At 40.3% G+C, this 27,058-nt stretch overlaps 1 protein-coding gene across 1 annotated transcript; it reads left to right on the top strand.

Moving 5' to 3' along the window:
• The first annotated feature begins 2,215 nt into the window (after positions 1-2,215).
• VSIG1 (V-set and immunoglobulin domain containing 1) lies at positions 2,216-25,696 on the top strand. Its single transcript, XM_026703156.2, has 7 exons — positions 2,216-2,327; positions 8,541-8,692; positions 15,410-15,611; positions 16,952-17,119; positions 20,911-21,030; positions 22,778-22,916; positions 25,369-25,696. Exons 1-7 carry the CDS (start codon positions 2,273-2,275, stop codon positions 25,550-25,552), a joined length of 1,020 nt encoding a protein of 339 aa, XP_026558941.1. The 5' UTR covers positions 2,216-2,272; the 3' UTR covers positions 25,553-25,696.
• Positions 25,697-27,058: the final 1,362 nt, after the last annotated feature.

Below are 27,058 nucleotides of genomic sequence, written 5' to 3'. Positions count from 1 at the left end.
AAACGAGAGGAGGGAAGGTACTTCCCTTAGAGTAGACCGGATTCTAAACAAATAATGTTTTCCAACGCTTAGAAGTCAGGCTGAGAAATACCAGTTTCTACTTCCCCTGAAGGCTGAGCTTGTCCAGAGGAGCACAGGGGAAAAGGACTCCATTTTCATTTATGCTGTTCTTTAAACATTGCTGATTTAGAATTGAGCTGTTTGGTTTGCATGTTCAGTATCAGTATACACATCAATTGTTAACAAGCAGTGCCTGGCACTGAACTGTAAGACTTTCCACTCTATCGTGAGATAAGAGTTGCCATGCCTGTCTCTCTCTTGAACAGAGCAGATGAGGTACCTGCCCATTTTTACTGAGAAGGTCTATCACAAATGGATGAAGAAAGAACGAGAAGCGTTGGTTGTCTTTTAGACAACCTTAAGTGGTGTGTTGGGTTAACATGTCCATCATTCCAAAATGCAGCCTTCTGGAGGAAAAAAAAAAAAAGGTGGGAGTGAGGTCTAGATTTTCACTCAGCAGCAGGGAAATTTACTCTATGAGAAGTTTGCCCTTCGTATTTTGTAATTTTCTACAACCTGGTCCTTTAAACATGATGAGAAAAATGGCACAAAATAGTTGCATTCTAGGTTTTTTTTAAAAAAATTTTTTTATTGGTTTTTAAAAACAAACATAAACAAAACATTAAAACATCAAGCTATCTTCCATATGTGTACATACAGTGTGCCGGTTGGTTGTACAAATTGTTTTGTGCTTCCATTTCGTGGTCTTCAGTTACGATTGCATTGCATATAATCTCATATTTTCAATCAAAAATTAAATACTTTGGAATCATTATTAATCAATCATTTGACTATACTTTAATTCATTCATGTTTTACAAGATAATCATAATTTACTTAGTTTATTTTATAACAGTTCATATTATCATCCCAAATCTATCCTAAAATCATTTTGTAGATATAATAAGAAAGAAGTACCACTTTATATAAGTTGCATTCTAGTTTTGAAGGAGGTCTTGGTGACATAACAAGCAGATTTACTTTTCAATCCCTTTCCTAAGGATTGAGTAGGGGACTGCTATAGAGACGAGGGGGTCAAGCTATTTTCCAAAGCATGTGAAGGCCAGACAAGGAAGAATGGATGGAAACTGAACAAGGAGAGATTCAACCTGGAAATAAGGAGAAATTATCTGACAGTGAGAACAATCAACCAATGCAACAGTTTGCCTTTGTGGGAGCTTCATCGTTGGAAGATTTCAAGAAGAGACTAGACTGCCATCTTTCAAAAATGGTATAGGGTCTGCTTGGGCGTGAGGTTGGACTAGATGACCTACAAGTTCCTTCCAACTCTATTAATCAATATTTTCTGTATTCTCCCATATGAAAGTAGCTTTGTTGCTGGCAATTGCCCTGGATTCTGAGGGCAGGACAAGGAGTAATGGATGGAAACCTATCAGGGAGAGAACATAGAATTACACTAAGGAGAAATTTCCTGACAGTGAGAAGAGTTAATCAGCGGAGTGACTTACAATTAGAAGTTTCAATAAGTGATTGGACAACCATTTGTCTGGAATCATATAGGGTTTCCAGCTTGAGAAGGTGGGTGGACTAGAAGACCTCAAAGATCCTTTCCAGCTCTATTAAAGAAGGGAAGGAAGGAAGGAAGGAAGGAAGGAAGGAAGGAAGGAAGGAAGGAAGGAAGGAAGGAAGGAAGGAAGGAAGGAAGGAAGGAAGGACCCTTCTCAGAGGTGGGATATGTTTATACCATTATTCTTCTGCTTACTATATTCATCTCTTCCAGCACCCTTCCTCAAAGATTGTTCATCTCAGACCTACATAAGGCAATGCAGCATTTGATTTGAGAGCTAAACCAAACAGATTATCCACAGGAAAAAAAATGACAGTATAATGGCGAAAAATATCAAAAGCAATATATGCTATGCGCATCACTGCAACTGAAAAGAAGGTTTGGAACAGTCGCTACCAAACTATTGTATTTTTAAAGGTGCCAGCATCCAGCCACAGATCCCTCCTTGTACCTTTAGTTTATGATTAACAAATATTTCAATAGTCCACACCTCAGAAAATGGTTTCAGCTGAGGTAATTGTACAGGTGAGCCAGAAAACTGTTGGGGATATCTGATAATGGAGGAAGGAGTCAACTCTTTGTTGACTGGCTTAGGTGATAAGTAAAAGTCACAGCCCATATCCCACAAGCTCCATTTTGAATTTGCTCTTTCTCAGGGAAGCATCTTCTGTTTCTTACCCTGCGCATGAAAACGCTAGCAAGCATGCTGAGGATTTTGGCCATTCTGACAGCTGTTCTAGGTAAGGCTTCTACAATTTGACAGCTAAATTCAAAACAAGGGAGGAAACGATGGTTTTGTTCTTTTAAGGTGTTCAACTCAGAACATGAATGTGATATTTGGGGAAACAGAAAAGTTGAGGGTAGAAGTTCAAAGGTATCTCCTTTTGTGATTCTATTTTGGGGAATTCACAGTTCTCCAATGTGTATGTAGTTTTATCCCTTTATTTCTGGATGCTGTTGGAATTCTGCTTGGATAGTAAGATTCTGGTGAAGATGGTATCTTTCAAAATTAGGCTCCTTTTTGCCAGGTGGCTTTGGATGCCATAATAAGATGCTTCTTTTCCAGAATCTCAGAAACTCTGATTTTGTTCTGAATACTGGGGTTTATTGAGCAATTATGTTAATTGCATGTTTTACCTGGCTTTTAAAAAATTGGTGTGTGCATGTTAAAGAAATGGGCTCCTTGGTGTGTCAGCTCAAGTGCTTAGTGGGCAGGGAAGTGATCTGGGAAGGAAAACAAATATATAAATTCAACTTTTGGAATGGTTCCAGGAACAGAGCATGGACTGTTAGTGGAGAAAAAGAAGGACTTAGGGTTGACATGGTAGCAGTATTTGAGGGGATGCCACAAAGAAGAGGGAATCAACTTATTTTCCAAAGTACCGGAGGGCAAGACGAATAGTGGATGGAAACTAATCAAAGAGAGATCCAACCTAGAACTAAGGAGAAATTTCCTGACAGAGAAGACAATGAACCAGTGGAATAGCTTGCCTTCCAAAGTTATAGGGGCTTCATCACTGGAGGTTTTAAAGAAGAAACTAGAGAGACCCTTGTCTGAAATGGTGTAGGGTTTCCTGTTTGAGCAGAGGGCTGGACTAGAAGACCTTCAAGGTCCCTTCCAGCTCTAATTCGGATTGATCGAACTAAGCAGAAGGTTAGACGTTTTCTCATGTGAGGTCAACTTATATGGACAATGTACTCAAACTGAATCTGGACAGGTGGAGTTTTGAGAGGTTGCCTTTGGACATATCATCCTGGAAGAGAAGCAAGTGAGGGTACTTCTTGATCCAAGACAAAGCGAGTGACCGAGGGTGACTAACGTCAGCTTCACTTGTTCTGTCGATTCCATCCTTTCCAGAAAGAAAATGACCTCCATTTCCTTTTACCCATGGTGTAAAAATGCGGGTTTCCAGATTTGACTCCTCTTAAGTGCTCTGCATGGAGCTCTGAATCTAGTCCAGAGAATTCATTTGGAGATCCCAGGATCTGGGTTGATCTTCTCAGAGGTATCCACCCTGTTGGAGAGAAAGGTGTGTTCGTGTACGTGTGAATGCTCTCGAAAGCAGGCATTTAAGCTAGAGGAAAGCTTCACGAGCAAGCTCCTAACCTAGACTGAAAGAAAAGGCAAATTAAAGAAACTTAGGAAAGGGATAAGAAGAATGATCTTGGCTCCTACTATTTCCATCGTTCAGAGCCTTTGAAACTATGGAGAAGCTCAAAAGAAAAAAAGGAACCAAGATGGAGGTAACATTTGCAGTCTCATAGACCAAACAGGCAGATTGAAAGAAAAAAAGAAGGAACAGGGAATGAAACCTCCAAACTCTCGCTATATACTCCATAGATGTCTGCACAGTGTGGTCAAAAAAATTTAGATGGCAGCCACAATGGTGCAATCAAAGTTTCATAGATTTTTTTTTTTATGTGTGTCACATGTGCAACATACCATGGTGGCTGACGTCGTCATGACATTTTAGATACTCACTGTATCTTCTGCTCTATTCCACTTGCTTCTCGTCTGAAAAGTGCTACTACTACTATAGTTGTGCCGGGAGCACCAAAGCCCTTCCAGGTTGAACGGTGACATCACCATTGCTCAGGGGATGCCCATGTGGGGACTCTTTTCATGTCTTTGTTAAGCTGCCCACCAAAGTGGTACCTATCCAATCATTTGCGATCACCCACTTTCAAAGTGCTCAGTTGGCAGGAGCTGGGGTGTGTGACGGAGCTCACCCCATCCTGCAGCAGCAACAGGGTCTCAAACGCAAGCCTGACGATTATCAGCTCGGTGTCCTAAACTCACGAGCCACTGTGCTCTCTTAAAAGGGCTATAGAGGCAGGCTGGATTCACACAACACGTCAAGCTAGACACACGCACACAAAAAGAGATAATAGAAAGCAAGCTCAGTGTGTTTTGCAAATGAAGCTTTAGCAGGTGGAGAAGAGATGACTTCTGAACAAAATACAGAGAGATTTCTACTCTCTCCACTCACTTAACCAGCACCCAAATTGCCACAGGATCATCTTGCTAGATTTTGGGATAGAGGCTTTTTTGGAGATGGCTCAATTCCTTGAAATCTACTCCTTGCATGCTGAGGAGCCAATTTCTCTACCGACTAAAACTTTTAAAAAGTTGCCCTTTAAAGCAGGCCAAGAATGGTTGGTTTGATATTTGGTTCTTTTAACTGTACCTTAATATCTAGGTTTTTCATCTACAACACCCTGTAAATTGGCAAGAGATTTTGGTGGTATACTAGATAGATTATTTGATTGCAAATTCTTGATCTCAGCTTTCCTCGTAAGATGAACATCCTCTTCAGATGATTTGATCACAATCTCAGGGTTCCCAGCCACGACCAATGTCTCTAACTGCCTATCTAAAAAAGATTTTCAGGCCCTCAGAACTATAAATAAACACTGCAGATGTGTGAGGGGGCGGGGACTTATTTTTTCAAAACCACATTTTTCATCATTATATGAAAAAATGAGCTTGTAAATTTGTGGTTTGAAATGAAAATCAGCTACGCAAAGAGGAAAACCAAAGTTCTCACTCAGCTTGAAGACTTCTGCTGCCAGGGCATTTCAGATTTTATTACCAAAATGCAAATTTATTGTGATAATTCTAAATATTTCTTTATGGCTAAATAGAAATTCTGTGACCTTAACTAAATGTTAAGGGAAATGCAACAAAATTAAATTTTATTTTGTCTTGTCCCACAGACTTTTTTTTTGGGGGGGGGGTGACATTTAACAGGAAGTCCTTAGCTTGGAGAAAAATTGCGCATCTAAGTTTCATTAGAATCTGTTTCTGGTAGAACAGGTGGAGCACCCAATCTCCATCGATAAGGGTGGCCAGAGGGATAAGGCTGAAAAGTTAAGATAGCAGCTGGGAGTGAAGTAATTGAAGGCCTACCTCTCATGTGCAGCACATATGAGACAGAAGCAGTGCTTTGATCACATAACTACATAACTTGATTTTTTTTTAAAAAAAAAAATCCTGTATCATGAACGCCTCTATTCATTGATCTCTCCTGCACATTTAAGTGTCTACTTTCTTGAATGGAGGAGAAGAAGAAGCTTCAGGAAGCAGATACATGGTTATGGGTGAGATGGCCATCAAAGATAATTTGTTTTATTGCACCACGCAAACAAACTCTTTACTTGCAGGTACATATTGCTAGAAGCCATGGTTTGCTTCAACCACAACTTGTCAATTAAGGATTTTCCACGATATTAATCCATCCACTATAACAAGCTATAACAGCATAATGTAAGCTATAACAGTATAATATAATATAAAATACTTAAACGAAAGGTTTCCATTAAGGCTCATCTAATGGGTGAACCCAACCTAGCATTCACTTAGCTACTTGAGCATTGCTTCAAAGGCTGGCCACAGTGGCATTTCAACAACCCAGGAAGTCATAAGGAAAGAGTAACTCTTCATTTTTGTTCCACCCTCTACTCTATCATTACATAAACAAAAGGGATAACTGGCAAATTTGGGGTTCTCCAGAGGGCTTGGCTTGCTATCCCTTTCCCCTTGGATCTCATTTGGGTCATGCAAAAAGACGTAAATTCAAAATTGAATTGCACTTAACTTCTAGGGATTCCTCTAAGTAGAGTGTTTGTATTGCTGGTTTTAAGAAAAGAACAGAACTTTCCAATGTTTGACTAGCCTTTCCATCTGCTGTTTCAATTTGTCTTCAATTATGAGATTATTAAGTTGACTTTTGTTATCTAAATCTTCCCACTGCTCAATCGGATTTACCGGCAGGGTCCTACATAACAGTTGTTAAGGGTTGTTGGGGTTTTTTTTGTGTGTGTTTCACAAGGCGAGAGTCAGATGACGTCTGCATACAGATAGTCCTGGATTTACAACAATTCATTTAGTGACCCTTCAAAGTTACAACAGCACTAAGAAAAGTGACTGATGACCATTTTTCACACTTAACGACCGTTGACGTATCCCCGTGGTCATGTGATTTACATTCGAATGCTTGACCACTGACTCATATTTAGGACGGTTGCTGTGTCCTCGGGGTCACGTGATCCCCTTTTGGGACCTTCTGACGAGCAAAGTCAATGGGAAGCCAGATTCACTTAACAACCAGGTTACTAACTTATCAACTGCAGTGACTCACCTAAGAACTGAGGCAAGAAAGGTTGTAAAAGGGCCCAAAACTCACTTAAAAATGTCTCACTTAACAAGAAAAATTGTGGGTTCAATTGTGCTTGTAAATCAAGGGCTGACCTGCATTTTCTAGAGCAACATTCCTATCTGAATTATTAATTCGTAAAAGTAAAGCTTTCTTTTAATGGAATTGGAATTGAACTTGATCCCTATTGACCTCAAGGCAGGGGTGGGTTTCTACCGGTTCTGTCCACGTCTGTAGAACCGGTAGCTCTGAAGAGCAGCAGACATAGAAACCGGTTCTATGTCTGCTGATGTTTTTGCCCACCTGGGCTCTTACCTGACCTTTATTTCCTTATTTTTCAACTTCAGCTGCCGAACGAGGCACAGCTGCAGTTAGAAAAGCAAGAAAAGAGGGCTGTTTCAAAGGCTGCTTCTCGGCAGGCAGCTGCTGATGACGATTTACAGGCACGCGGCTCGCAGCCTGCAGGGAAGCTCGTAAATCCCGAACCGGTGGTTAACCCTGTCGTATCCCAGCCCTGCCTCAAGGACATATCCAGGTTGTTTTCTTGGCAGGAATTTGCTTCACTTTCTAGTCCAGAGAAGGTATGTCAGATAGTCCCATCTTCTGAGATGTTTGGACAAAACCTGGGATATGAATCCAGTAAAAAGCCTGGCAACAAAATGTGGATTAGTCTATTGTGTTCCCTATAATTACTTATGGTTATGAAAACTGATGGCATAACATACTACTTGGACTTAAACTAAGTTCAAAAATACAGTCCTTGTTTAGTGACTACTTTGTTTAACAACCATTTGCTATTACAACAGTGTTGAACCGTAAGTCCTTCCACTTTCCATCTTTGCATAATGATATCACAATTTACTTGTTGCTGTTCTGTCTTCCTCCACAGAGAGGTGTTGAATAGAATACCTTTATTGTCATTGCATTCCACGAATACAATGAAATTTGAAAGCTACTCAAGCGCAGTGACCCAAATGCCACATCACAATCACACTGCAGAGTATTTAAAATAATAATAATAATAATAATAATAATAATAATAATAATAATATACCTAGTCTAAAACCTATCTAAAACATTTAGTAGGTTAAATGGTTTAAAAATGCCACTATATACATAGGACTAAATCACAAATGCACTGTTTGATTCAAGACAATTACTGCCTTGGAAAAGAAACTGTTTCTCAGTCTATTAGTCCTCATTTTAAGACACCTATAATGTCTCCCTGATGGTAACAGTTCGAAATATGAATGACCACGATGAGAATGGTCTGTGGAGATTTTTAGTGCTCTAGAGAGAAGTCTGGTCTTCGCAATCTCTTCCAAAGAAGAAAGAGAGCAACCGATGATTTTTTGTGCTGTGTTTATAACTCTCTGGAGCATCTTTTTATCCACTACGGAGCATCCAGCATACCACACTGTTACACAGTATGCCAAAATTCTCTCGATGGTAGAACGGTGAAAAGTAACGGTAAAAATGTTAGATTTGCCTTTTCTGAGATAGATTTTGGTGTCAAGGCTATTGATCCCTTGTTCCCATTATCTGCCTTTCTCATCTCTTCCATGGACATGGTCCCTGAGTTTTCTTTCTAAATACATGGCTAGGAAGATAATGGTTATAATTATTCCATCAGGTTGGCATATAATCCAAAATACCTGCATTTGGTTGATGCATTTTAACTGGCCAAAGAGCCAGAGCTTTATCTCCGAGAAAGAGATAGGAAAGGGACAACATTTTGGTTCTCCAATATAAATAGACATTTGATTGATTTTTGCTTAATTGATTGATTTTCCACAGGTCTTGTGAAGAGTGTGACTGTGACCATGCCAGAGAGTGCTGTGAATACAACAGTTGGTGCCAATATCACCCTTCCTTGCATGTATACCCCACCATCTATTCCTGATATGATTCAATGGAATTTTTATGGCACTGATCTGCAAAGTCTTGGAGTAAGACATTATGCTTTTATTTCAAACTTGAACTGTTCCTTGTTGCCTGATTAAGACTGCTTTGGATGCCAAATACTATTCTGAACACAATCTAAAAGTTGTCGGGTCCCTGGTGCTGTCTGAGCTTGGGTATTTTGTTATGAAACATTTGCAACCAAGCTCAGAGAGCAGCAAGGACCCCACGCTCAACCCCGAGTTACAAATATTATCTTCCCTGGGTACAATATAAAGTTGTTGTAGCTCAGTGGAATGGTCTCCACTGAGTTTAAAGTCAGGTGTTTTTATTTATAAGGAGAGACCAGTTTCTTCCCCAAACCCCAAAAACTTTAACCTTAGACTGTCGACTATTGATCTCACCCCCTTCCTAAGAGGCCTGTAGGGGGCGTGCATAAGCGCACCAATCGTGCCTACCGTCCCTGTCCTATTGTTTCTTTTATTTTTCTTGTAAGTATCTATCTCATATATTCAAAACTATATTTATTCTTATACCTGTATCTTGTAAGCAATTGACAAATCAAATAAATACTAAAAATATTAAAATGTACTTTAGCAGAGAAGTAATGTGACCAAAGTAATCATATTCCCATTATGCAATTCTTTAGAGTAGACTGATACATTTTAAGCCAGCAGAGAAGAAATCAATTTTGGCTTCTAAAGGCTCTCTTGTTTGCTTAGCACTTAGAATGCTAAAAGTTTTAAATTTGGGCATGCTGTCTGATATTCTTTTTTTTTTGTAAATTTTATTTGAGTTTTCACAAAGAGAAAAAAAAATACAAATAAAACATCTCTTTTTAAAGCAGCGTAATCCCGGGTTACATTTCTTCGTACAGACACAAATTCAGGTTCATGCTCATTTTTATATTCTATTCCATATCTTATTACTATTTTACATTTTCTGCATAGCTTTGCCTCTCTTTTAATTTTCTCAATTTTATTTTAATTATCTCATCTCAATTCAGATCATTGTATTTATATTTTTTGTCTGTCCTGTTTCAATTTTCTATTATCTTTTCTCATTAAACAAAATTTCTCCTGTAGTTACTAATTGGAGTATGACGCCTTTATATCTTTTCCCTGAAGTTGTAACATTCAATATAATACATAACTTCCATTTGGATTCTGCTTGGTACATTATTAAAACACACTGTATTCTTAAAAAAAGAAAAAAATATATAAGTATATATAATTAAAACAACATTCCATTCCAATTCTATCATTAATATTAATATTCATTAAAGTCTTAACATCTTTAACATTACTTTTCAATTAAACATCATACTTCTATGGGAACAATTATAAGCTTTCCATAGTTAATCCCCCCCCTCTTCACTTATATTTTATAAAACATTAACTAATTAAAATGTTCCCGTTCCTTCCTAATTCAATTTTCTCATTTATTTTATTTCACTTATTTTATTCACAAACATTTCACTAAATTACGCTAACTATTTTATCCCTCATTTTAATCATACGTTGTTTCCAATTTTCTAAAGTTATTTCTATTATTAATATAACAATACAATCTTATGTACCTTTACAGAATCCCTTTTTCAGTTAGATTTTCACCCATTATCTCTAAATAGATCCTATATCTTGCCCCGGTCCTTTGTAACTTCTTTCCTTCTTCCCTCTCTTCTTCTCTCTCCCCTTTTTACCCCCTTGTCTCTCTACCTCTATTTCTCTCTTCTGTATTCCCCTTTTCTGTTGCTTTCCAGTATTATACTTATTTTTTGAATTATTTTTCTTTTCTTTGGTTGTTTTTTTAAGTCTTAAATTCTCCATTCTCTTTCCCCCCCTTTCCCTTTTCTTCCCCACATAGAATTACTTGTTCATCAAAGATGGCTTCTTTGTCCCAGTCTTCTTGTTTTGCAGTCGTTTCTTGTTGTTTCTCATTGTTCCAAATCTCCATTTCTAAGAATTGAAAAACGAAGCCAAAAGAACCCTTCCCTTCTTGTGCATCTTCTTTGTACTTTTTAAGTTCCATTTTCAATTCATCCAGAAGTGGTGCCATTGTATAAATTTTTAAACAACCACCCGATTGATTTTAGTCATTCAAATATAATAACCAAAAATCAAAAGATCACCATATAGTCCAAATATGCGCAAGCTGTTTCTTTTTTGCTCTTTTTTTTCACTTTCTCTTCCTGGGGTTACTATTTAGTTGCAAAGATTCAGTTAAAATGTATCTTTTAGAAGTCTTGTTGAAGTTTTACTTTAAATTCTTTTTAATTCCAGGCAGTCTCCTCCCCCTTCCAGATCCTACCCTTATTCTTTTTCTCTCCCTTCCTGCTTATGAAAAACTAAGTTTTTAATGTCCAGAAATCTTTATTATCCCTTTGGCATTTTGTTTTATTTTCAGCTTAATTGTCTATTGATGTCAAAGTGGATTTTTCTGATTTCTTATTTAAGTCTCTTAGTTGTCAGTATAGGGAAGGAGAGAGAAGGAAAAAAAAGCCAAACCTTTCCCTTTTCACTTTCCTTTGCTGCTTCCGACTCTTCTTTGGGAGCAATGTTATTTTTTGTAAGTTTAAATTCCACGGTACCTTGGTTGTTGCTTTTACAATTTAACCCGGTCAGCCAAAACTTTCACTTCTTATCTTCCTCCTGCACATTCTTTTCCGGGAGAGTTCTTCTTTGTGGTGGTTCGCCTTCGGGAAAGGGAGTAATGGCCAGCTGAGGAGGAGAGATGCGTCTCTCCTTGACCCTGCTGGTGGTCTCCCCACTCTTCACCACCTCTATGGGGTGGCTTAGCCCCGAAACCAGACGGCTCAGGGTGCTCCAGCGGCGAGCCCAGACAGAAACCGCGCACGACTGCGGATTTCTGTCTGTCGTCAAAGCCCTTCAAACCGGAAGTCCGCCATCAGATATTCTTCATCAATTAATATCCCTTCACCAGGGCAGAATCTATGATATACATTATTTGATGGCCCAATTTAAATCCTAATCCTAAATCAATTTTCTTCAATCGTGAATCCTTTGGGATTTATCGAAGAAATATCACATACAATTCCGCAATTTCTTAGTCATGGGCCATCTTGCCTCAGAATTATGAAAGTTGTATTCTATTATTTCTAGAAGTTCTCCAGATAGGAATAGCTGAGCTACAAAAACCAAGGGAATATTTGTCCCTCTGGTTTTTGGTTATGAGGAAAACCACTTCCGAATTTCTCTGGCTATACTCTACTTCCTAGATCATTAGCTTTGCTGATAGTGGGGCCCATTTTGTATTAGTCTATATTTTTGCTGCATATCAGTAAAATTTATTTATTCATTTATTTTTATCCCACCATAACCATTTTTGGAAATAACTCAAGGTGGCAAATATATCCAATGCTTCCAGAAGTTGTGAATGCTCCAACACTGGAAGTTTTTAAAAAGATGTTGGATAACCATTTGTCTGAAGTGGTGTAGGGTTTCCTGCCTAAGCAGGGGGTTGGACTAGAAGAACTCCAAGGTCCCTTCCAACTATTCTATTCTATTCTATTTCCAATGGACCTTCCTCCTCTTATGTTCTCCATACCAGCAACCTTGTGAGGTGGGTTGGGTTGAGAGAGAATGACTGGCCCAAAGTCACCCAGTTGGCTTTCAAGGCTAAGGTGGGACTTGAACTCACACTCTCCCACTTTCTAGCCTGGTGCCTTAATTTAGTGTTGACAACTACCTCTACTACAAGATGGGTAGAAGTAAAATCTCAGGATAGGAAGCTAAAATAAGCAGCAGGCCTGAGATTGAGAGCTCCAAACCTGGAGCCCTGATAATGAACTCCGAATGGTGACTTAAGGCCCCAAAAGGCGATAAGGCAACCTTAAAATGAAAGTCCATATTGCTCATGTTAAAAAAAAAAAGTATGCTTTGTCTTTTTTTAAAATCCAAGTCACCAACTCATAGACTAGCACATTTCTACTCAAATACAGCCACCAACATGCCTTTATAGGGGTGAAAAATCTACCAGTCATTGTGGAAAGACTGTGTCTATCACAGATACACGGGGAAGATGTAGCGGGATTCACAAGGTAAGAACATGCAATCTATAAGAATAATAAGATATAAAATATTTGGGATTTTTAATGTGCTCTTAATATAGATAGTCCTCAACTTATGACTATTTGTATTTTTTTCTTTCATCAAAAGGATCAATTTTGCCATCTCTGCTAACTCCATCAGTTTTTGCAGCCATTCATCCATTGTGGGGATTGTGGTAACATTCCATTTCTGTGCTGCCATCAACATAACAACAAATTTCTGAATTTTTTCTCCAAGTCTTGTTCCATTAAACCCCAAAGAAAAGTCTCTGGTTTTCTTCCTATATTCACTTTAAGAGTTTTCTGTATTAAGATATGAATCCTACTCCAATATTTCTTTGCTTTATCACACGTCCACCATAAATGATTAAAAGGTCCCTTCTTTAAATTTACATTTCCAACACATATTTGAAATACTTTTATACATTCTTGACAACTTATCTGGAGTTAAATAGCAACGATACATCATCCAATAGTAATTTTCTTTGAAGATATAGTTTAATGTAAATTTTAAACCTTTATTCCTCTCACATATTGTTCACGTATTTTATTATATCCAAAGTTCCTTGCCCAGTGCTTTACTTGTTTATTTTCCAGATTTAAATTCAATAACATTTTATAGGCTTTAGCAATAATATATTCATCACTACCACGCAATAGGATTCCCAATTCATTTTTAACAAAATTATTCCTATAGTTTATGGAACAAGTGAGTTAGCTAACTCAATGAGGTTTATAGAAACAAGGATAGGACCACTGCAATCCAAAGTGCAAATTGTGGGCTGCACCAGGGTGCTGTGTGAATGCGATGCAAATTGAAATTTTGAATTGAAACAGCGATGTCCATACTTACTTGACTTTGCATGTATACACCCAGTTACCAAAATCAGAATGTATACCCATGATCTAATAGTCCATGAATTCAACATTACATTATTACATTATTATTATTATTTTAGTTCCACTGATTTTTGCCTCTCTCCTTCTGGGGAAAATCATTGGGTGATTAAAATTTCACACGGATGAGGTTTATTTTATTTGTTTCTAATGTACTTAGTCAGGTGTGGGGTACAGCCTGTTTTTGGTCAAAAGACATTAAGAAAGGTTTTTGCTAAAAATCCAATGTTTGGAGTGTTTCGTTTAACAAAACACAGTCTGGCAAATCTTGGAAAATACAGTGGAATCCCAGTGCTGGCCTGAAGAACAATGAAAGCAAGAAATTTCCCTAGTAGAAAATGATTAATGTATTTATCTAAACATCTAAATATTTAATGTATCTATCTAGGAAAGAAAGATTTTTTTTCCTGGTCCTTTGTTTTTCTTCTATGCTCAGACTCTTCTAGATATTAATTGCATGACAGCCGCTTGTCCGGTACAAAATTGCTAGGCTATAATCTGTGGGTTATTAAAAAGCACTGTGGAGTTACTGTCCCTTTTGCGGAGTTGTAACCTGTGTGAATTGTTCCCAGGATCTGCTTCTTTGCAGTTTACTCACTGAGTAACTCTGTCCACTATTCATAGTGGAATTAGATCCCCAAGTCCTCTTCTTTTTGGAAAAGGAAAATCATAAGATGAGTTGGCTGAGGAACTCTGGGAGTTCAAGTCCACAAGTCTTAAAGTTACCAAGGTTGGAGAACCCTGTTCTAGTCCAACCCCCGCCCAAGCAGGAGACCCTATACCATTACAGACAAACGGCTGTCCAGTCTCCTTTTAAAAGCCTCCAGTGATGGAGAACCTACAACTTCTGAAGGCAAGCTGTTCCGCTGATTAATTGTTCTGTTAGGAAATTTATTCTTAATGCTAGGTTGCTTCTCTCCTTGATTAATTAAACACAACATCATTTTGCAAATATAATAAATGTATGCTTCTTATTTCTATGGAGTTGCTTGCAAATTTAAAATAAGGAAACAGGGAATACGACTGGAAGGGACAGCCTTTTATTCATAAAAAAAAATATATAGCTATGCTCCCCATATATCCAGGATTTCTTTCTTACTCTTCTTTTCTAGTTCAGAAATATTTTTAAAATCTCCTTGCATGTCAGAGTTCCCCAACATTTCCGGCTTTGCAAACCAGGGGTGGGAGAAAGGGGATTGTTCTGCACGAGCAGCCAGCAAGCATGCGCATGCATATGTAGCTGTTCGTGCACGTGGCGTGCATTCACACATGACACTCACTTAAATGGAGCATGTGCATATGCGCTCGCCTGCTGCTCGCACAAGTGAGGGTACGTGTGCATGAACGCTCACTAGTCCTTTCCGCGGCCCAGTTGCAAACTCCTCACGGCCTACAGGTTGGGGATCTCTGCATTAGATGCCAGAGATCTCCTCCACAGATTTTAATAATTAAGTGGGGGCCATTCTAAATGTTTTTTTTTCCTGTAAATACTTCATAATTAATCTGGAACTATGTTTTGGACCATAATCTTGCTGGTGTAATCCCAGGAAGCCTAATAATATTTCTGCATTAGATGAAATCTAGTTAACTAGTTGATCAGTGATGTATGCAACACCAATGTACAGTTATCAAAAGACATGCAGAATTCTAATATATATATATATATTACTGTTTTATGAACTGACTTGACAACTTATCTTTTTTTACAGGCAGGCTCAAAATCAGGAGGAAAACAAATAAACCTCAATATTTTTTTCTTCCATCACCAATTTCATGAATGTTAAATTCTGTTTCGCAGATTTATATTTCGCAGCATGGCACACCCTATTACTTTACACAGTTTAAAGACCGGATTCAAGTAGCAAACAAAACAGGAAATGCAACCCTCACCCTGTTCAACATGCAGACCTCAGACAGTGGGGTTTATAGGTGTTCGGTTTACAAATTTACGGACGCTACCCCAAGTGAAGGTGAAAAATCAGTGTCGGTCAGCGTGCAAGGTGCTTATTTCTCTTTTTCTTCTTCAGCATATTTCTGTGTTCATCACCTGCTACATTGAATTAAAGATTTGGTGATTGGGTTCCACATTAAGCTAAACTAAAACATATTTTGCATTCTGTTCTGGCTTAGCATATTGAGTGTAAGAGCCATGGTGGCGCAGTGGTGAGAATGCAGTACTGCAGGCTAATTCTGCCCACTGCCAGGAGTTTGATCCTAACCGGCTCAAGGTTGATTCAACCTTTTATCTTTCCAAAATGGGTAAAATGTTAAATTGTTGGGATCAATACACTCTTTAAACTGCTTAGAGAGGGTTATAAAGCACTGCGAAGCAGTATATAAATCTAAGTACTAAGTATTCAGTCACTGTGATTCATCAGCACTGTTTATGGCTTACTGCAGCGTATAAGCCTGGTTAGCCAACAAGCTATGGCTTAAGATGGTATGTGACCCAGTCTATAAATATATACTTGAGCTTCTGGTTAACTATCGGCAGAGTTCATACTTTGCATTGAGGTATCATGTGTATCTATCAGGTTTGAACTTGTTTCATTAAACAAACCATGATGTAATGTAATAGGCAAGTCATTAAAAACAAGTTTTGAGTGCAAAGATTTAGTACAGGGATAGAATCCATGCAAAAGGCTAACCAGCCAAATTATGGTTCATGATATATGAACCATTTATTATATATAAATGCAGTTGGTTGTGATTTATACATGATTAAACCATGGCTTAACAAGGAACGGCTTGGTCCAAGATGTAAATGTATACTTCCTGCTCAGGATTCCTCTCAGCTCTCCTGCCATCCAAGGAAGGCAATTTCCATTTTTATTCTAACTCAGCATTCCAGAATTATTAACTCTTTTCTGATCTTGTAGGATTATATATTTTTGTTGAGTAACAGAGTTATTCCATTTCGCAGTTGGCAATTCTGGGAGTTAAAGTCAACTTATCTCCAAATTGCCAAATTTGAAAGTTGCTGGTCTCTATCCTCTGCCGATATATTTAAAACCTCATTTCTGGAGAATTACTAAAGTATCGAGAAGAGCCGCCTCACAATTTGGGAAGTAGGTGCCCAATGGTGTCATGAAGGCACCAGTCTGGAAAAGAGCCGCCTAGAACAGCGGTCCCCAACCTTCTTGGCATCAGTTTCACAGAAGACCTTTTTTCCCATGGACCAGAGAAGGGGAGGAGGGGTCTAGATCCTATGCATGCTCTGTTTTGCTAACCCTGCCACTGACTTGCAGCTATGTAGCCCCTTCCCTAGAATACAACACAACGAAGACAAAGAGAAGTATAATTTCGATTTTACCGCTTTGCCTGCTGTTTTGTATTCCAGTTCCTCCTTCGAAGCCTCTCTGCAGTTTTGGTTCAAGCCATCATCCTAAAGTTGAAATCGGCCACTTGATCACTTTAGCCTGCGTTTCGGAAACTGGTGTGCCAAAGCCAGCCTACAATTGGTACAAACTAATTGGAGATAAACCGCAGCCTGTAACTGAGTTATACAGTGAGTAGCTTTCTCCTTCCAGTTCCTGTGTAAAAGCTGAGATGCAACAATTCAGTATATTTTTGCAATCGTGGTGACCAGAATTGGACACGGTATTCAAAGTGTGATCTCCCTGCTTCATACTGCACTGTTGAGGCCATACTTGGAACACTGTGTCCAGTTCTGGTCATTGCGATATGTCATGACACTTATAATTAGGGGACTGGAGACTAAAACATACAATGAACAGTTGTGGGAACTGGGTATGTCTAGTCTAATGAGGAGAAGGAGAAGGGGGGTGCTGTTATGATAGCAATCTTCCAGTAGTTAAGGCCAGGTGTGGGATTCAAATTTCTTAACAACCGGTTCTATGGGTGTGGCCTAATTTGTGAGTGTGTCTTGGTAGTCACATGACTGGCTGGGCGTGGCTTGCTGGCTGGGCATGGCTTGGAGATCACATGACTGGCTGGGCGTGGCTTGTATGTAAATATTGTAAATATTTATGTAAATATTGAATTTTTTTTAATAAAAAAGAGCAACTTTTACCCCAAATCAGGCAAAGCAGGCAGGCAGATTGAATTGCTCACAGAATCACAGATTCACTCAGAGATCTACCATTCTGCAATCTATTGCCTGAGTCTGCATTGAAAACAGAAGCTTCAGTCCTAAGGAAGGTTCAGCTTTGCTTTTACATAAGCTAGAAAGCAAGAAATCCAACGATTTCCTGCTTTCTAGCTAATCTAAATCTCCTGGTACTGTAGAACAGATGACGGTCTGGAAAAAAAAAAAAGGAAAAATAGCAACTTACCAAAGGCAGGCAAGTTGGATGCCATGCATGCCAGGTCAGGAGTGAGTGGGCGGAGTGGGGAGGGGTGGGACCAGCCAGTGGAGCGAATTGCCGGTTCTCCAAACTGTGCAGAATCATAACAACCGGTTCTGTAGAACCGGACGGACCAGGTGGAATCCCATCCCTGCTTAAGGGGCTGTCACAGAGAAGAGGGAGTTAATTTATTCTACAAAGCACCTGAGGGTAGGACAAGAAGCCACGGTTGGAAGATCTTTAAAAAGAGATCCAAGAATTTTCCTGACAATTGAGAACAATTAATCAGTGGAACCACTTGCCTCCCAAAGTTGTAGATGTGCCAACACTGGAGGTTCTCAAAGAGAGATTGGACAGCCATTTGTCTAAAACGGTCTAGGCCAAGGGTCTTCAAACTTGGCAAGTTTAAGACTTGTGGACTTCAACTCCCAGAATTCCTGAGCTAACATGACTGGAGGAGGAATTCTGGGAGTTGAAGTCCACAAGTCTTAAAGCTGTCAAGTTTGAAGACCCCTGAATTCTATCATTTATCTGTCTGTCTATCGTCTCCCCATCCATCCATCCATCATCTATCACCAGGGTCTCCAAACTTGGCAAGTTTAAGACTTGTGGACTTCAACTCCCAGAATTCCTGAGCTAACATGACTGAAGGAGGAATTCTGGGAGCTGAAGTCCACAAGTCTTAAAGCTGTCAAGTTTGAAGACCCCCGGTCTAGGGCCTCCTGCTTGAGTGTGGATTGGATTAGAGGACCTTCAAGATCCCTTTCTATTATTCTATGTTCTATGTGGTGTATAAAATGGCGGCAACTCTCAGAACTAGGGATTTCCCCAAAAGGCTTTAAGGATGAGTGGCCTCTTGGCCGACAGTAGGATAATCTGTATTGATCTGTAATCTCTTTGCTAAACACCATCTACTCTTTTCCTGAGAAGCTTAAAAGGGAATTTCCACGAAGGGTTGAATTTCAGGGCTGATAAAAGTTCTGTCACCAACTCTCCTTTTTTATATATTCCATTTATACATCACTTCTCAGGTTTCCAAAAATTTTTTAAGAGCTGTAACCATCAGAGGAGAACGCTGTAATTCCCCTTAGTCAAGTTTTTGGTGACCAATTGTTCATGCTTAATTTTCCTATGTTCTTCTTTTGTAGTACTTGTGTTTTGGTCTGTGACCGCAAATGAAGTGTTATTATTATTATATATTCCAGTATGGGGGGCATCAGTCCACACAGCTCTTTATGGCTTCTTCTTGTGCCATATCTGTCATTGGACATTGGTGATCATGTTGGCAATCCTGTTTTTATGAACAGCCACAGGAAAAAGTGCTGTTGAGTTTTGTCCCAACCAGTCCCTTAAGATTTTGAAGCCGTGATGTTCTTCTTCTACTTCTTCTATTGTGGCTACCAATAGTCATTTGTCTTCTACGGAACATATAGTACTTTCTTAGAAAGTAGACTATTTTTTCAACAGGAATCATGCAAGCTGTCCCTCGACATCGCCCTGCAATTGTCACTCGTTGTCTTAGAAGTCCCCATATCCAGTGTCTTACATCGATTCCATTGTGAGCTTCTAAAATGCCAATAAAGAATAATATCTGTAGCTCAGAGTTGAAATGAGAGGTCCTTGGGGCTTTCTTGAGCTTGGTTGTTTTCTTGCAGGTGTTTCATTACCCAAACTAGGTAACCACCTAGAACTGATGTTACCTACTATGGGCAATGAAACGTCTCTGAGAAAACAGTCAACCCTTGCTACTAAAGTGGTAGATGCTTGGTGCATCATTGTTTCTGTGGCAGATGAGCTTCCTGCCAAGTACGAAAGAGATGACCTTGGGGAGGGAATAAAAGGGCAAGGAAACGGGGAGGAGAGTAAGGAAATACTTGGAAAATAGAGATTACACAGTCCTGAGCTTGAATCAAATATACTTATGTGGTCCTCAACTTACAATTGAGCCAAAATTTTATGTTGCTAAGTGAGACATTTGCTAAATGAGTTTTGCCCCATTCTAGAACCTTTCTTTCCACCGTTAAGCGAATCACTGCAATTGCTAAGTTAGTAACCCGGTTGTTAAGTGAATCTGGCTTCCCCATTGACTTTGCTTGTCAGAAGGTTGTAAAAGGGGATCATATAACCATGAAACATTGCAACCATCCTAAAGGAGTCAGTTGCCAAGCAGCTGAATTTTAATCAAGTGACCATGGGGATGTTGCAAGTGTGAAAAATAGTGATAAGGCACTTTTTCTTGGCGTCGTAACTTTGGTCACTAAATGAACTGTTGTTATTTGAGGACTACCTACACAAGGAAGAAATGCAAATTAATTCCAAATTGTATTTCTTTGTGCAAGTTGGACAGAGAGAAATTCAGATAGGCTTTCAAAGTTATGTTAATATACTCTACAATAAAGTGGCATTCCTGAAAACTCTACAGCAGAGGTTTCATTGAGGGCCGCATGTGTTTGACCTGTGGGGGTCGTGGGGGGCTTGGCCAGGGTGGGTGTGGCCAGCTTGACTTCACTCATGTTGGGCGCACCTGTGGTGGCCCAGGCAGTGCTGGGGAGGATCCGCCTGCAGCCCTCTGCCACCGAAACGGTGCTCGGGAGGGCTGCAGGCTGGCAAAGGGATGCAGGAGGTTGTCGTGGCCGAAAACGGAGCCCAGGGGAGCCACCACGGCCCTCCTGAGCTCAATATTCACTAGCAGAGGCACCACAGACCGGTCCTTCGCTATTTCCAGGGTGGCCTCGCAGGACAGATCTAACCATCCTGCGGGCTGAATCCAGCCTGTGGGACTTGAGTTTGACACCCCTGCTCTGCAGTGCTTGTTCTTTAACTTGGCCCACCTTAAAAGGCTGAAACCTCCCATCTTCCAAAATTATTATTAACCAAATGTGCTGCTCGTTATCTCACTATCCAAACGACTCTGGGCAAAACCAATGCCATCGCTAGCCAAGCACAAGATGTGTGTTTAACAACCTGGCCTTTCTCCCATCTTCCTTTTCAGATCCTTACTCGGGACGCCTGGTTCTGGGCAACCTGTCCCAGTTTGAAGAAGGCTATTACCAGTGTACAGCTATCAACTCTCTTGGGAACAGCTCCTGTTACATCGATCTCACTACAAAACGTTGAGTGTTGTCTTATCTGTTCAATTTAATTTCATTTCCAATGTCCTTAAACTTCTTGTTTAAACCAGCCCTTTCTAATTAAAAACTCAAGCATTTTAAGGAAAGCAGTGAAACAACAAAATCATCAGGCCAGAAACTTGGTGACCATAAGATCTAGTTCTGCCTTAGCACAAAGCCACCTGGGTGACGTCGGGCCAGTCCCTTTCTCTCGGCCCTAGGAAGGAGGCAATTAATGGCAAATCACTTCTGCAAACTCTTTCCAAGAAAACAGTTTTCTGGGCGAGGTTTTCCAGAAGTGATATACCATTGCCTCCTTCTGAGAGAGGGACTGGCCAAGATCACCCAGTTGGCTTTGTGCTAAGGCACAACTAGAACTCACAGTCCCTGGTTTCTAGCCTGATGCCTTACTTATTACACACAGCTGACACTCTGATGATTTACTGGGTGTTACTATTATATAATTAGCCGATAACCCAGCATTGCCCGAGTATTTATTTATCCCAATCCTGTATTAGACAGGAAAATCCTGTAGTCGGGACTCATGCTGTTGTACTCTTGTGCGCAGTGTCACAATTCTTCTATTCCTCCACGAGAGAGCCCCCTTGTGGAGTACTGTGAAACTGTTACCATGGCAAGCACACTGTGCTGTACAGTAGAAGCCATTTTAAGGCACACCCACCCACACTACGAGGGGCGTTAGGGGTGTCTTACCCCCACAGTATTCATTTCCAGAGGGTAAGTCATCTGTGTATCAAGTTTGCTTGAAATTTCCCAGAGTTATGCTGGAAAATAAAATTATAATATAAATATATAATAATGATGATGATAATAATAATAATAATATAGAAAGAAAAGGTTTAGATGATTTTATATAACTTGGAAAGTGTTTTCAAACATCCCGATCTTACCCTATTGTTGATTTGATACCCATCTTGAGCATCTTCTAAAAGGAAAACCAGGAGGCAATTTTAAATGAATGGAAATGAGGGGCCAAGCTCCAACGATGTAAGTGTAACAGGGGTTCAACCCCATCTTAGCCCTTGTCTTTGGTTTTCGGGAAGCCGTTTTTCCTTGGGCTTCATTCCTCAACAAGAAAAATGAAAACATATCATGTGGCAGCTTTAAGGATAAAGCATCATCCTATTCCTGAAGAGGTTGGGAACCAGGGTTAGATCTCCCTGAAATTTAACCAAACTGAAATAGAGATATGATTAAAGCATTTCCTTTGGATGAGAAAGAAGAAGAAATTTCCTGGCATCGAGAACAATTAACGGCTTGCCTTCAGAAGTCTGGGTGCTCCCTCACGGGAGGTTTTCAAAAAGAGACTGGGCAGCCTTTTGCCCAGAATGGTTAGGATTTTCTGTCATGGGAAATGGGTTGGACTAGAAGACCTTTATGGTCCCTTCCAACCCTATTACTCTAGGTTGAATCTGAATTACCGCGCCACCAAAAGGGCCCTAGAGTTTCTCCCATCACATTCATGGATTGAAAAGAAGTGGTTGGAATTCACACACACCATTTTACAGCCGCATTCACAAGGAACCCAAAAGCAAGAGTCTTTCCATCCCATTGTGTTGCCCATGGCAGAACGGCCAAGACAAGCGGACAATATGTATAAATCTTGCCAAGATGGACACATCGCCTTTCCTATTCTGTAGTCCACTCAGAAGGGTCAACCAGCTGCTCCACACCTTCTGCCAAGGAGTTTCTTGTATAAACGACAGGAGTTTCTCTCTCCCCCTGCAGATTCAGAAGGCGGCATCATTGCGGGAGCATTAATTGCGTCAATTCTAGCCGCTGCCTTGATTTGTATCGTCGTTTGGATTCTAATCTCCAGAGAGAAGAAGAAGAGGCGAAAAGAGAAACCCGTAGCCAAGGAAATGCAGTAAGTTTGTCAAGCTGGCTTGTGGTTTTAATAGAGCTTGTTGGAACAAAAGTTTAGCAAATAAGCCACAAACGTATTTTTCTCAGCACAGTGGCTGGGTTCCCATGTCCAGCTACCAAGGATGGGCCTAGAATAGAGTTGTAGAATCAGCCTCAAGTGGCTGGCTTCATACGAGTCATGGTGGCACAGTAGTTGGAGTGCAGTACTGCAGGCTACTTCAGCTGACTGCAGGTTGCCTGCAATTTGGCAGTTTGAATCTCACCAGGCTCAAGATTCGAATCTCACCAGGCTCAGCCGTCCATCCTTCCGAGGTGGGTAAAATGAGGACCCAGAATGTTGGGGGGCAAGAGGCTGACTCTGTGTAAATCATTAGAAGGGGCTCCAAAGAACTGTAAAGCGGTATCTAAGTCTAAGTGCTATTGCTATCACAGTAAGCTACAATCCTAGTAACTGGTTCACCTTAAGGTGAACCATAGTAGCTGGTTCACCTTATGGTGACTCATAGTAGCTGGTTCACCTTAAGGACTAAGCCAAATCCAACTTTTTGCTTCACAGCGTTCTTGTGGGGAAAACAGAATGAAATATTAGGTATGTTCACCACCTTGAGTTATTTATACAATAAAAGATAGGATAAAAAAATAAATAAAAGAAAACCTGCCCAATCAGTGGCAAAGGATGTAATCCCAGGCTAAAAATTGTAATTTATATGGACACATAAAGGAGCCAAGTTGAATTTATGAGTAAGCATGCAAGCTGGTGGATCATTAAATTAATGGAAGATCAATAAAGACAGATCCAACTCAGAACTAAGGAGAAATTTCCTGACAGCGAGAACAATTAATCATTGGATGACTTGCTTCCAGAAGTTGTGGGTGGTTGCTCCATCATGTCTTTGAAGAAGAGACTGGACAGCCATTTGGTTGGGATGATATAAGTCTCTTGACTTGAGTTGAACTAGAAGACCTCCAAAGTCCCTTCCACCTCTATTGTTCCATGTTCTATGTCAGAAGCTAGGTAGTTAAGACTGTTCATTCCTTGTCTAGGAATGTTGGGCTAGTTGACTAAACAAGGGGTGTCAAACTTTCAGCCCGTGGGCTGGATGCATCACGCAGGCTGGATGCATCACGTGTTGGCCACACCCACACCTGGTTTAGCGAAGGGGGGAAAGTCATGATACATCATGCGACAACGCTGTGATGACGCAAGTTTGACATCCCTGGACTAAATCTACCCTTCAACAAGACAGTGATGGCAACCACCTCAATAACATGGCGAAATAAACTGCATGTAGGCTAAGAGTGAAACTCAACTTGAGGGCATATAAAAGTATAAAAATATAACCAGGTTGGATTCACCTAAAACGGCCACTGGAACCTTTTCCAACATGGTACCTCCTTCTGCCCTGTATCCACTCAAAAATATTTCTCTGGACTTTTAGAGTTGTCAGCAGAAAGGGAGTGGGGAAGCGGGAGTAATGCATACCTTAAATATTTTCATAGATAATTGCTAGGCGGCCGAAGCTTCTGGCGAGCAGGATTATTACTGGAGAGCATGATTGATGACTCTTGGCTATGGATGTGTCCCATTGGAGAATATACATTTTGGGGGCGGGGGGGGAGACGACCAGGGTCAAGGGTGAGATGATGTGTCTCAGTGTCGGCTGGCTGTCAGGGCTCCGACAATCCACCCCCATTCGAATCATGAGTCTCTAGCCCCACCTCTCAAGAGTTTTTTTAAAAAATCATTTATTAGGTGTGAACATGTGAACACTACCTGGGTGCGGCCGACACTGAGACACACCGTTCATCTCACCCTTGACCCTGGTCTCCCCCCCACCCGGATGTATATTCTCCAATGGGACGCATCCATAGTCGAGTCGTCAATCATGCTCTCCAGCAATATTCTTGAGTGCCAGAAGCTTCGGCCGCCTAGAAATGATCTATGAAAATATTTAAGGTTATGCATCACTTTCCCCACCACCACCACTCTCTTTCTGCTGATAACTCTAAAAGACCAGAGAAATATTTTTGAGTTGGACTGCAACTCCCAGCATTGTGCCAGATACCCAGGAATGACGGGAGTTGAAATCTAAGACCTTGAATTGGGAAAGACTACCCCTCCACTGAGGTTTTTTATAAAAGAGGAGTTAGAACAGGCTTCTCCTGCAATATGCTGCTTCAAGAAAAATGCATGTTTGTCTAAACTTTTCAATTGTCTATTGTCCGTGTGTATTTATCCATGTACTATTGCAGTTTTATTATTCATTCTTCTTATCTTCTTTACTCCCCACCCCCCTCTTATTGGTATTATTATGATTACCATTATTCTGTTGCTTTGCACCTGAGAGCTTCTGCGCCTGAGACAAATTTCTTGTGTGTCTATAATCACACCTGGCCAAATAAAGTATTCAAATTAATTCAATTCACCTTGTTTGTTTTTTGTTTTTTTGCAGGCCTATGGCTACAACCCAGGCGGAATACGCTACAGTGCCCAGCCAAGCCAGTGTCCCCCTGGCTGCCGTCCCACCAAACAAGGATCCGAATGAGACTGGAGAACATGAGAGCCCTGAAGAAGCCCAAGTTGCCATATTGCCTGAAAATGAGACGCAGGAAATGGGCCATCAACCAGTTTCCTAAAAGCCGTGGTTGCCCTTGACGAAACCCTAAAAAAGCAGCCCATCTAATCATGAATTTGTACATTGATCCCATATCTGTGCCTTCCAAATAGTGTCACGCTAGCATTCATGTCAAACCACCTGAGATCGATTTCTCCAGCCTTGTTTGCTTCACACGAACCTACAAACTGACCAGATTCACATGTCACGCGAGATTGTCCAAAACCATGATTTATTGAATAAACCACAGCAGTTGGGTGATAGTTCAAAGTTATGGCGGCATTTGAAAAAAGTGACGACCGTTTTTCACACTTAAGACCGCTGTAGCATCTCCGTGGTCACGTGATCAAAATTCAGATACTTGGCAACTGGTTCATTTTATGACCATGGTAGTGTCCCAGTGATCAGCTTTTGCCACCTTCTGACGAGCAAATGGGGAGGCCTGATTCATTTAACCAGGTTACTAATTAAACAACTTCAATGTTTCACAAAGGGGGCAAGAAAGAATGTAAAATGGGGCAAAGCTCACTTAAGAAATTTCCCCCAAGTTAAGGACTACCTGCAGAAAAGAGGAGGCTGCTTTAAAAAGTTTCAAATAATGCTAAAAGGCACCACTCTATGCGCCCAGTCATCTTTTCCCATTGTTCGAATACTTTAGCCACCACACTTAATCCTAATTTCCCCCCCAGGAAGTCATTGTCAACAACCTGACGAGCTTTATAGAAGCAGCCTCAATTAGTAAAGAATTGGGTTTTTTTTCTGTAACTTGCTTTTGGATAACCCAGGGTTTGTTTGTTTTTTTAAAAAATGAAGAGTAACACAGGAGTTCAGCCACAGAGCTCTGGTGCAGCTTTTGTAATGTAGAAGAACAGGGAAGTGGCTCTGTTTGTTTGTTACTTCAAAGAACAATAAAATGTTTACCAGATTCTCTTCTGTTATGTTTCTCTGATAACAAGAACGTGTTACACAGTCGAAAAGTTACTTAAGGACATGATGATGCATTCTGTAACAGCACTAATAAAAGCTAGTGCAATCCTAAATTGCATTAACAGAGGGATACAATCAAGATAAACGTGAGGGACCGATACCACTCTATAAAGCCTTAGTAAGACCACACCTAGAGTACTGCATCCAGTTTTGGTCACCACACTATAAAAGAGATGTTGAGACTCTAGAAATAGTACAGAGAAGAGCAACCAGGATGATGAGGGGACTGGAGGCTAAAACATACGATGAACGGTTGCAGGAACTGGGTATGGCTAGTCTAGTGAAGAGATGGACCAGGGGAGACATGATAGCGGTCTTCCAATATTTGAGGGGCTGCCACAGAGAGGAGGAAGGAGTCAAGCTATTTTCCAAGGCATCTGTAGGCCAGACAAGGAATAATGGATGGAAACTGAAGAAGGAGAGATTCAACCTGGAAATAAGGAGAAACTTTCTGACAGTGAGAACAGTCAACCCATGGAACAGAAGTTGCCTTTGGAAGTTGCGGGGTGCCATCACTGGAGGCTTTCAAAAAGAGATTGGA

This window comes from Pseudonaja textilis, chromosome 12, assembly GCF_049901715.1.
Source record: "Pseudonaja textilis isolate UNSWEBS1 chromosome 12, rPseTex1.2, whole genome shotgun sequence".
Taxonomy (NCBI): domain Eukaryota; kingdom Metazoa; phylum Chordata; class Lepidosauria; order Squamata; family Elapidae; genus Pseudonaja; species Pseudonaja textilis.
This window is presented reverse-complemented; position numbering and strand designations above follow the sequence as displayed.